This window comes from Eutrigla gurnardus, assembly GCF_963514095.1.
Source record: "Eutrigla gurnardus genome assembly, chromosome: 2".
Lineage (NCBI taxonomy): Eukaryota > Metazoa > Chordata > Actinopteri > Perciformes > Triglidae > Eutrigla > Eutrigla gurnardus.
Window position 1 is genome coordinate 25,670,026 of NC_139916.1, and position 12,421 is coordinate 25,682,446.

Consider the following 12,421-nt stretch of genomic DNA (forward strand, 5'->3'; position numbering starts at 1 on the left):
GAATTTACCTTTCCCAACTATTCTAGGCTACCGTGTGTCCATTCCATTTCTGTTCGGGATGAAAGTCAATCAGCGAATCTGTATTAATCTTCATTGCCTGCATGTTGTATTATTATTTTGTGTGAATGCAGTTTAAGCAAGGATTGAGCAAATGACATTTAGTCATCACCTTGATGCAATTATGTAACTGCCAAAAATGATCAGACCTTTTGGAGTTACAGTGGATGACAGAGCTACAGATCAGCTATCTGGACATTAGATGAAGCCAGGTTCCACGTTTTGTTTAATTTTGTTGACCTATACGTGTTAATGGTTTTACAAAGGGAATATTGGATCTCCTTTTCTATCACTCGATGAATCAGAATATACTGTTATCTATTACAAGCTTTCTGAAATGTTTATAACACTAAAGGAATCCCAACCAGGAGAAGCTGAATGCAACAACATAAATGGTGGTGAAGACATCGAGTCCCATGATGCCACACTAGCTCATATCGAGAGACCCCTAGAGGCAGAAAATGACATGTTGTGAGTTTAAATGATGCTACAGCCTCTTAGGGAACCTTTTTAACTGGTAAAATATCAGTTTTATTCTGCATATAAAAATCATGACAGTTGTTATTAATATACTACGAGGGTTATGGAGATTTTAGAAAGCAGGTTAAATCTTGAGCTACACAGTCTGGACTGATGACGTTACGTACAACTCTATTTTAAACATTTTAAATAGTAAAGAGCCACAAAAGGTTGTAAGCGTTAAATACATAAGACAGAAGTAATACCACACAGTAATATAATGATGAAAAACGATCCATTTAAAAGTTTGCAGACATCTTGGTGACATCTTGTTTCAGGTCCACGATGTGCGTCTCAATTCTCCTGTGCAGGTCGTCCATTGAAGTTGACAGTGTGTCATACAGAGCCTGGACACAGTGAAGCAGGACACGTTAGTCTCAAAACATGAATGAAGCGATGACAAACCCGGGTGGACATGTTCACACCTGAGCTTTGGCCGTCTCTTTGCTGCAGACGTCTCTCAGGCTCTGCATCTTGGCCTTCAGCTGCTGCGTCTCTCTGGAGATCTCTTGGATTTTGTCGGCCATCTCCTCGCGCTTCTGGTGGATTTGGCTACATTGCCTGCAAAACCGTTCAATGTTGGTTTTTTAAACTTTCAGTTTACACAAACAGGACTGTCAAATTATTTCTACAGTGTAGAAATGACCATCGGTGAATGGTGTTGTGTATTATGGCGTTAAATACCCCAGCACGTCTTGGACGCGCTGCTCCTTCATCTCTCTCTTCTTCTGCCGGCGGATGTTCTGTTTGGACTCTTTGTCCAGCTTCATGCCCAGAGCTCGCTTCAGCTGGCCTTCCTCGATGCACAGGTTCTTCAGCTCCTTCTGCTTCTTCTCGTACTGAGCCATCAGCTCCTGGTGCTACAAGTGCACACACATGCACAAACACACATCTGATATGCTAACTGCCCCATGACAAGCTCCAGAGAACGGATTCCACAGATGCACCAGCATGAACCGCTTACATGGGAATCATCACGCCGATCATTAACACTAGGCCTGTGTCTGAAATCACTGGACTTAAAGTGTCCCACAATTCATCTTGAACAGTAGAGTACAACCTATGGTCACTAACGGAGCAGTATATCCCATCATGCATTGCGCTGAAGGAAAAACAACAGACAGAGGGACGGGAATAGAGAGAGCAGAGTGATTGACAAAATCCATGGAAATAATTTAGTTCATGTGAGCAGAGCCTGATTACACAGACGGCCAAACAGGACTTTTATTTATTTATTTATTCATTTGGGAAAATATGCTTCTTGCCTCCACATTAACAACAGCAGCTGATATGCTCCTTTACTTCTTACCTTTCAAAATAAAAGCCCAGGACATATACAGTACGTGGCATCAATGCTTACCAGAAGAACTTAAATTCACTCACAGCATAATAGCTTACAATGTGTATTTATTATAAGAAATTATTTTTATTACACCGGTGTTCTGGCATTAATTGTATGAATTAATTGACAACTCCTGGTTACCTAAACAGGTGTGATGAGTTAAACAGAATGTAGACTCATTAATTGTGTTGGTAGGAGCTTTAAACATGACAAAAATAAGCCAGCAACAAAACTTATCGTAGACCTTAAAAGGGGGGGAAGCTGTATTGTGTAAGCTTCACTATCTTCAAAGACATGTTCTAATAGTTGAATGTTCGTACCTCCTCTTGTCGCTGCTTGGCGTTGTTCATGCTGCTCTCCAGCTCCTGCAGCAGGTTGTACATCTGCTGGATCTCCGCCTCAGTGTGAGTCACACTCTGCACCATGTTCTGCAGCTCCACCATACACTCATCCGTTTCTTTCTGAAATCAGTGCCATCAAACACGTATCAAACAGGTGAATGACAACATGGTCACATATATATATATATATATATATATAGGGTATAATATATATTTGAAATCAGGTCTATATATTTACATAAACACGATTTCAAAACGCCTGCTTTTGAAAACAACCTGCTTTCCTTTTCTACTCACGGTGGAGTTCTTGATGTTCTTGAGGTTGTCCCTCATCTTCTCCATCTGCGTCTTCAGCTCCTCTGGAGACTCCACAATCTGAGACTTGAGTCTGTTGATGTCTTCCTTCAGGTTGCAGAGGTCCACCTTCACCTGGGCCTGTTGACCAAAGTATCATAACGTTGCTCACAAACATGTCCATGGTTGGTGGGAGACAGTCGCATCACGGCCACATACCAGTTTCTGAGTCTTCTCTGCAACTTTGGCTTTCCACTCCGCGATGCTTTCCGTCTTTGCTTCCTGAAAGCAGATTTTGTTTCACTTGAGATCACACACGTAGAACAACGGGGTTTAATCGTTTGTCTGTTTCACCACTACTTACCACTTCCTGGTGTTCATGGTTGTAGCTGGCCTGCAGCTCGGAGAGAGCAGCCGCCAGCTCGTCGGCCTCAGCCTGCTGCTCTGGTGGGATGGTCCTGGACAAGGACAAAAACAAGCGACACGTTCTTCTTTTATGTCACAGGAGAGGAGACGCATCTAATTATATTTGGATTTCTCGCATGGCTGGGCTTGCAGTGAATAAAGTATCGCTATGAGGCCGCTCATTTAAAGGCACGGTTCACCCCCAAACCAAAAACACATATTTTCCCTCCGACCTGTAGTGCTATTTATCAGTCTAGATAGTTTTGGTGTGAGTTGTCTAGTTTGGGAGATATCCACCTTCTCTGCAGTAGAATGGATTTAGATGGCACTCGGCTTGTGTTGCTCAAGGCGCCAAAAAGTACATTTGTCTCTTTCCAGAAATAATGACTCCGTTACAAAGAAAATAGCGGTGAATTGTCCCATGAAATATCTTATGTCTCGTTCACAGAGCCCAGGATGGCATTCCCAAATTTGCTGGTTTTGCCCAACTAACAGAAATATGACATTTAAAACGATATAAAACAGAAGAAAAGCAGATGGAAGCAGCAAACACCAAGTAACATCTCATCCAAGACTTACGTGAGCAGCTTAATCTTCTTCTCTGCTTCTACGTTGCCTTTGGTGTAACCCTGCAGCCTGTCCATGTCCGCCCTCTGACAACAGAGAGTTTGTTACAGAAACAGTAAATCTAAACAGGCACTACATAATGGTTGGTTGCTAGCTTGTTAGCAGTGATGATGAGAGAATTTGTCCATTGTAGGTAAAAAAATAAAACAAGTTATGGCACCAGTGAAGGGGAGTAATATTCTGAACATAAACAGAAATATGATACAAAAACGTGGATATCCTCTGAGGTGATACACCGACTATGGATAAGTACTTCATATAACCCAACTTCAAAACATCCAAACTATCCAATTAAAAGCCCTGATGGAGACCTACAGTGGTCGAAGAAATTACTTTTGCGATGATTTTGTTACTACATTAAAAGGCTTTTAATATTTCATTATATTATTATGGTTTCTTATATTTTGGAGTGCCTGGATTGCCTTCCTGTTTTTGTCCTCTTTCACTTTGTGCTAGCCCCGTGTTATATTTGACACGTTAAACATTATAACATACAAATCTGCTCTGCTTCTCAAAGATCATGTCCATCCGCTGCTTCCTGAAGTGAAGGAAATTCATGATGGCACTGAGAATAGTCAGAGTCTTCTGTTTTTCTGGAAAGGAAGAACACAGTCAGGGTATCATCTAACATCCACTCATCTGACTTGCAAATAATGTGATACTGTTAAAAATCTGGACAGATAAAACTGAAAAACATATACTTACTTGGAGCTAGAAGGTCATTCAATGAAAAATCGTAGACCAAGCACATTGGCAGAAACTGCTGCCTAAGAAAAGATCACACACGGTGACGTTAATAACACTCTCTGGATCTAGCAATACATATAAAAAATCATTAAATTACAGAGCTCAACTAAGAATAACAAATTCCAGTGCACTCTATTTATTTGAGTCGATTTACTTGCATGCATATATCTAAATGTAGCACATCCATAAACTTGTGATCAGCCTATCTGTGGTGGTCGGTACATATTGTGTTAAATCCAGGAGAGGAAGCAAGAAAACTAACATCCTTAGGTAGACACTCGTGATAGCGGTTGTCCCCTCATGGTACACTGGGTTCTGAACGTTCTCCAAAAGTGGAACCTGTGGGAAAACAATAAACTCAATCAAGCTCTTAAAATGACAACGAGGTGTATGGTGATGACTTATGTGACCATCATTCCCCACAGAAACATGGAGGTGTGGAGAGTCACATTATAATGCCAGACAAAAAGGGATGGATGAGACTGCTCAATGTCTACAATGAACTTAAGCGTTCCTTCATAAACTGGTAGAGTTGGGACGATGTGAAAATTTCACACCGCAATTATCCTGCAATTGTGATGCAAGATATTATTCTGATAATCACCAAAATATGATTTAAACTCTTAAATGGCAGAAAAACATACTGGAATCACTTTACCTCACATTTTATAATGATAACAATAAATGCTTAAATATGCCTGGATGCCTTTTTCTATTTAAATCAGGCTCTTCACTCTACTATGATGGCAAGCGAGACAGCCTTTCCCAATTCACTCATGTGATGATTTTCATATCCCGAAAATGGAAATTGACAACAGCAAATTATTGTGTTATTTAATTGCAATCTGCAATAAAAATCCTCAGTGGTCCCATCCCTACAGGTAAGTAGGCTTACAGTTCCCGGTCCAACGCAGTACTTACCATGGAGTGACACTCGGGTCTGAAACGATACAGGAGATACAAGACTCTCATGTACAACGTTTGAACTGCCTCTGCCTGGAGGAGAGAATAAAGAGTGCTATGTTAATGATTTGTAGTTCATGGATTCATAGAGGATTGATGGATGAAACTCAGACAGCATCTCAAATACAGGCCAGCATCTGGCCGAGGTCACTTCCTCATTGAAATCTAACTGGCTGAATGTTTACAGCTGGTGTCCACCCAATTTTAAATTGTAACATCGTGAAGGGTTAGATTTTTCCTCCCTCCCATGTGTGCATTGACTTAATGTTGTAAGAGATGGGGGGCAAAATCCAAAGTCCTTGCTCTGTAAAAGCAGCAGTCTGAGTCTCATCGCTAATCTGAATTATTAAACTAAATGATTAAACTAAAATTATTTTCATTTTTGATGAATATGCCGATGAATCTGCCGATCGGACTGTGGATGAAACAAACAATCAATGAATAAGCTTGGGCTTTAGGAAATTATAGTGGGTACCTTTTAGAATGTTCCCACACGTTGAGGACGAAAAATATTGATCAGTTAATTAAGAAAATAATCATCAGATCAATCGAAACACAACATGTTCATTTTACTTGTATGTAGGACATGAACACCAGTTCATCCTCACACTGGAGAAGCTGGATTTTTTTTTTCCTTAAAAAAACTAAACTAAACTAAATCGATCAACCGATTATCAAAGGTTCAATAGATGCTGCTTTAGCCAAGTAAGTCAAATCATACGGGTATTTCCCACAGACTTTTTAGTTGGACCTTCCCTTGTTGGGTTTCCCTGAACAGTTTGTCAACAAGACTTTCAATGCACACACGAGCATGTTAGTATTATATGAAGGTATTTTACAAGTAGTTTGGCTCAGTATTCACTCACAATTTACATAGAGAAACACTTAATGTAAATTAATGAACTGACTTGACAAGAGAGACCGCTGTTCATGCATACAAAGTGCAGAAATAGCATTTAAATTCAGTGAAGAACATGCTGTATGGCTCCTCTGTGTGCTGCTCTTATAACGTTAGTAAACGTGTCTGGACTTCTCGGTTTGGTCTCTCGCATCCTTAGCTATAAGTCGGCCATCAAAGTTCGTTATATAAATTACCCTTTCTTCTTTGTGATGGCGTGTTCAACTCATTATGTCGTTATAATCAAGTATGTTTGTCCGAAGACGTTATTAGCGGACAGTGAACGGGCGTTAACGTCACCTTCGGGACAGGAGCCAGGTCGCCCTTCGTGAAGTGCTTCGCCTCTTGACCGGTGAGAACTTCTGTTCGGTAGAAATTCACTATCGCGTCTGCTGTGTAGACCGGGAACGTGTTTTCACCCATTGTCGCGATTTAAGTGGCAATTAATAACAGAATACGCCGATGGGAGAAAGTCCTCAGCGACGATACAAAATTGGCGCCTTAAATCGACTTCCTTGTTGATTTCTACGCGGCGAATCTGATTGGTCGTTTCTTCTTATTCTTCTTCTTCTTCTTCTTCTTCTTCTTCTTCTTCTTCTTCTTTGTGATGTTTTCTGGCGGTTGACAAACAACTTTTGGTGCATTACCGCCACCTACTGGTATGGAGTGTGGACCGGGACTTTCCTACATTCTATTAATAAAAATAAATAAATAAATAAATAAAAAAAGGAGAAAAAAGGTGAGAGACCAAAATATAAATAATAATATCCAAAATTATATTCTCTCTATCAATTTTGTTCTTCTTAGGTACTGAAATAAGAAGCGATAACACTTTTCCCCAGTACTTCTCTGTAATATATCCCGTAATTCATCATTCACCTTGATTTCTTTGAGATTAAAAACCAGTTCTCTTCTCTCAACATCATATTTCTGACAATAAAGCATAACATGCTCTATTGTTTCTTCCTCCTGACAAAATTCACATCTTCCTGAGTTGTGTTTTCTCATTTTAAATAATGTACTGTTTAATCTTGTGTGACCAAAGCGTAGCCTGGATATTATTGTTTCCTCTCTCCTGGTTCTCCCCGTGTTTCTCATCATGCCAACTCTCCTTTGAATTCTGTAAAACCATCTTCCTGTTTGCTCTTTTCCCCACTGCTTTTGCCACCATTCTCTCAATTTATACTTTATTGTAGTTTTCATTTCTGTTTTACTAAAAGGAACTTCCATGTCCGTATGATTCCTTTTTGTTGCTTCCTTTGCACCTTTGTCCGCTAATTCATTTCCCCTAATTCCTATATGTGCTGGTATCCATACAAGTATTATACTGAGTCCCATCATTTGATTTCTATATAATGTTTGTTGTATCTCTATTAACACATCTTGTCTGCCCTCTGACTTGTTATTCTTTATACTGATTAATGAAGAGCTTGAATCAGAGCATATCACTGCTCTCAAAGGTCTCACCTCTTCAACCCACTGTAATGCTAACAAAATTGCCATCATCTCTCCAGTATACACTGACAATCCATCAGTAATTCGTTTGCATATTTTTATGTTGAATTCTGGAGCTATAAACGAAATACCAACTTTGTTAGCTGAGTTCTTTGAAGCATCTGTATACATTTGAATACAGCTATAATAGTTATTTTCTATGTATGTCTTTATCACTTGTTGGTGCAGAATGAATTCCTTATCTTTGTTCTTTTTGTCAAGCCATGTCAATCAGGAAGTATCCAGGGATGTATTACTGCGAGTGGTACTGTTGGACAAATATTTATTTCATTTATTTCTAGCTCTTTTGCTTTCTGCTCAATTATCCATCCAAAACTCTTTGTTTCTTTTTTCTCCTTTTCCCAGCATTGTTTCAGTATATCTTGTGTTGGATGATCTTCATTATGACCTTTTAAATTGACCCAGTAATTTAATGACAGCTGTGTTCTTCTCAACTTCAGTGGCATTTCTCCCATTTCCACTTGTAGTGCTGCTGTTGGGGTTGTTCTGATAGCACCTGAACACAATCTCAAAGCCTGATATTGGATATTATCTAGCCTTCTCAAAGATGTTTTTGCTGCAGATCCAAACGCTATACATCCATAATCCAATACTGATCTGATTAATCCTATGTAAATGGTTTTCAGTGATGTTCTATCAGCTCCCCATTCATTTCCTACCAAACATCTCATTACATTTAAAACTTTTTTACACTTGTCATTTATTTTCTGAACATGTACTTTCCATGTCATTCTCTCATCAAACCACAAACCTAAAAATTTTAATTCCTTTACTCTCTCCAATTCTTGATTATATAATTTAAGTTTTAAATTACCGACAACTCTTTTCTTTGTAAAGATCATTGTCTTTGTTTTGTCAACAGAAAATTTAAATCCCCACTTAAATGACCATTCCTCTATTCTAGTAATAGCCTCTTGTATTTTTCCCATAATAAATTTCAAATTCTTACCCCTCTTCCAAATTGCCCCATCATCCGCAAAAAGAGAAAATCCCATCCCATTTTCTAAACCCATAAAAACATCATTTATCATAATAGAAAATAACAAAGGACTCACTATACTCCCTTGAGGCATTCCATTTTCAATAACTGCTTTATCTGAATAACACTTTCCTATTTTAACTTGTATAGATCTTCCCGACAAAAAATCCTTTATCCATCTATACATCGGCCCTTTAATTCCTATTTTATGTAACTTAATTAATAACCCTTCTTTCCACATCATATCATAAGCCTTCTCTAAATCAAAAAATATGGCTACTACACTTTCCCTATTTATTTGTGCTTTTCTTATTTCATGCTCTAAACATAAAGCAGGATCCATGGTATTTCTACCTCTTCTGAATCCACTCTGATATTTTGATACATATCCTTTGTTTTCTACGTAATATGTTAATCTCTCATTTATCATTCTTTCCATTATTTTACATACATTAGATGTTAAAGCTATAGGCCTATAACTCCCTGGGTTTTTACAGTCTTTCCCTGGCTTCTGTATCGGAATTACCACTGCTTCTTTCCACTTTCGTGGTAATTTCCCCTTCTCCCAAACTTTATTATATAGCTCCAGTAGTATGTCTTTAGATGATTCACTGAGATGGTTTAGCATAATGTAACATATCTGGTCTTTTCCTGGTGATGACATCTTTGTTTTCTTAAGCGCACGATTCAGTTCTGCCTTTGTGAATGAAACATTTATTAAATCATTGGCATCTTCTTCTTGTAGTAACAATTCTTCACTCTCATCTAATGTAGCTTCCCTTCCTCTTCGACCCTCTTCACTAATATTACTTGAGCTATGAACTTTGATGAAACTCTGTACCAACATCTCTGCTTTTTCCCCATCTGTCACTGCCACATTTTCATTTTCAGTTAATACTGGATATCCATATTCTCTATTAATCCCATTCATTCTTTTAATCATTCCCCATATTTTGCCTATTTTGGTTTCTCTTCCTATCGAATTACAGAATTTCCTCCAATAGTCCTTCTTTGCATTTTTAATTGTTTTCCTCACATTTGCTTGCAACCTTTTAAATTCAATAAGATTCTGGAAATTATGATTTCTTTTACCAAGTCTAAATGCTTTATTCCGAGACTTTATTGCATTATCGCACTCCTTTGTCCACCATGGTACAATTTTCTTTTTATTTCTCCCTCCATTCCTTTGAATTATTTGTTTTGCTGTCCCTAGAACAGCTTCACAAATATCATGATTTAATTCATCTACATCTTGACAAACATTAACTTTTTCCATTTCCTTATCACTAAGCTGCTTAAATTTTTCCCAGTCAGCACTCCTGAAAACCCATCTTTCTACTCCTTCAGTGTCATACACTTCCTGTCTTATGCCTACTTCTGTTATTGGATAGTGGTCACTTCCTACTGTTGTTTCTTTAACAATGTCCCAAGTACAAATACCTGCCACAGTTTCTGACACTAAAGTAAGATCCATGGCAGATTCCCTCCCATTTCTGACATCAATTCTTGTACCCTCTCCATTATTGAGGCATACCATGTTTTTAGACTCCATTAGTTCTTCAATCACTTCTCCATTCCCGTCATTATAACTATCCCATAATGTACTATGTGCATTAAAATCTCCACAACAAATAACTTTCCCATCTAAGTTTGTTGCCAGTTCCTCAAGTCCTTCCAATGATAACTTTTTGCATGGGTTGTAAAAGTTGACTATTTTGATAAAACCATCCTTTGTCCATACTTCAATCGATTGGTCGTTTCATACTTCTTCTGTGAAAGAGATGATACATTACTCACCAGCGCCCTCTACCGCACCAACCGTGTACAACTCTTCTTCTTCTTCTTCTTCTTCTTCTTCTTCTTCTTCTTCTTCTTCTTCTTCTTCTTCTTCTTCTTCTTCTTCTTCTTCTTCTTCTTCTTCTTCTTCTTCTTCTGTGGATTTTTTTGGCAGCCGGCATCCAATTTGTTGCATTGCTGCCACCTTCAGGTTAATTACGCCATACCCTCAAATTCTTTTCATCAGACCAGTGTCTGATAAATATTTTAACAAACACCACCTTCCCCTCCCACTTGATCCCAAGTTTAATATCGTTAGCCTAATAGCATAATTGCCTAAGTCATTTTTTGGCCAAATTGAGATATCTGCCTAACCTTCCTCTCCTACCACTGCTGCATCACCTTGCCTTATTGGCTATGTCCTCAACCTATCAGAACACTTTTTAGAGTCCAAAATCACTATCTGCCCAAGTCATCTTTTTGACTTAGGCATGTTTGCCGGTATAAACAAACATGGCTGATCGCATAAGAAAGTTTAACAGAAGTGAAGCATTAGATCTTCTCTTCAATTCATTTGGTAAGCTGGTTTATTCCTTCAACTTTCTAGACAGTAAATGTACTCTCAGTCAATCAAGGAGATTAGGAACTGTGTGTTTAAACTTTTAATCACAATTCTGCAACAAGATATGATGTAGTGTAAGAGCTAGCTTATGCTAGCAAAGCTTAATTTGAAGTGTTGATTTTAAGTGTTTTGACAAGAAATACAAGAAGTATTCTTGGTAATATGGTCTTTTTCAAGTCTAAGTCTTTTTCACTTTAAGAATGTGGCTGCATTATTTGATTTAATCATCAATCATCATATTTGCATTTTCATTCTCATGATCTGCAAAATAGTGCACATAATTCAAAATGCCTTGTAAAAAAAACCTAGTTGAGGTTAAAACAACTTAGTTAAGGTTAAAACAACTTAGTTAAGGTGAAAACAACTTAGGTAAGGTTAAAACAACTTAGGCAAGGTTAAACTTTAAAACAACTTTGTTAAGATTATACTTTAAAACACCTTAGATAAGGTTAGACTTGGTTATGTTATCATTATATACATATACTGTAAGAGAAAAAAATGCCTAAGTCATGACATATTCTGCCTAAGTCACTTTTATTTGTTATGGAGTTGATGTTGTGTCTTTTTTTTTTTTCAAACTTGTTCACAGGTCTGGTTGAACTTGCTGTTACATTATCAATAAAAAATACCAATCTGCTTGCTAGAAATTGTGTTTTTTCTCTTTTTCCGAAAACGTTCAAATATGACTTAGGCAATTATGCTATTAGGCTAACGATATGCCTTTACTTGACACATCTTCCAGTCCAATCTCTCTCATTTTCTCCAGTAATTCCCTCCTTTCACTGCTGTATTTCCTACAATAAATAAGAGCATGAGGCACTGTCTCAGGTTCTTGACATTCATCACACAGTCCATTTTGATGTTTCCCTATAATGAAAAGAGTGCTGTTCAGTAAGGTATGACCAATTCTCAGTCTCGCGACAGCGACTCTTTCCTTCCTTCTCATCCTTCCACAAGGTTTAGCTGACTCAGACACTCTTTTGTTCAATGAGAATAAATGCCTCCCTTTTGTCTCTCTCTCCCATAATCGTTGCCACTGGGTCATGATCCCCCTCCACACAAGACATTTCCCCTCAGCCTTAGACAGTTTGAATTTTATCTCCACATTTTCCTTCTTTACAGCTGCTCGAACCACACTACTATCTGTAATTATATTTTAGATATCCATAGCATTTCTCCTAGTCAAAAGGAGAGACAAACTGTTATTCAATATCAAACTTTGGAGACTTTTCTACTGTAATGTAAAATCTTTATGCTCAAATTAAGATTATTATTTGATTTGGTTGTGTAATTTATATACTTAAAGTATGACAAAATGTACAGTCTTCAATATTAT

General features: G+C 38.0%; 2 protein-coding genes across 2 annotated transcripts in view; one reads left to right on the forward strand and one right to left on the reverse strand.

The window, feature by feature from the left end:
• The window catches only part of efcc1 (EF-hand and coiled-coil domain containing 1), a 303,999-nt gene that overhangs the window by 38,406 nt on the left and 253,172 nt on the right, over positions 1 to 12,421 (forward strand). The gene's annotated exons all lie outside the window — the stretch shown is intronic.
• Positions 578 to 6,703, reverse strand: nuf2 (UF2 component of NDC80 kinetochore complex). Its single transcript, XM_084029204.1, has 13 exons — positions 6,494 to 6,703; positions 5,254 to 5,328; positions 4,595 to 4,671; positions 4,291 to 4,352; positions 4,081 to 4,178; positions 3,538 to 3,611; positions 2,918 to 3,011; positions 2,773 to 2,835; positions 2,557 to 2,694; positions 2,239 to 2,379; positions 1,261 to 1,436; positions 1,002 to 1,137; positions 578 to 923 (listed from the first exon to the last, which is right to left on the reverse strand). Exons 1-13 carry the CDS (start codon positions 6,614 to 6,616, stop codon positions 816 to 818), a joined length of 1,365 nt encoding a protein of 454 aa, XP_083885330.1. The 5' UTR covers positions 6,617 to 6,703; the 3' UTR covers positions 578 to 815.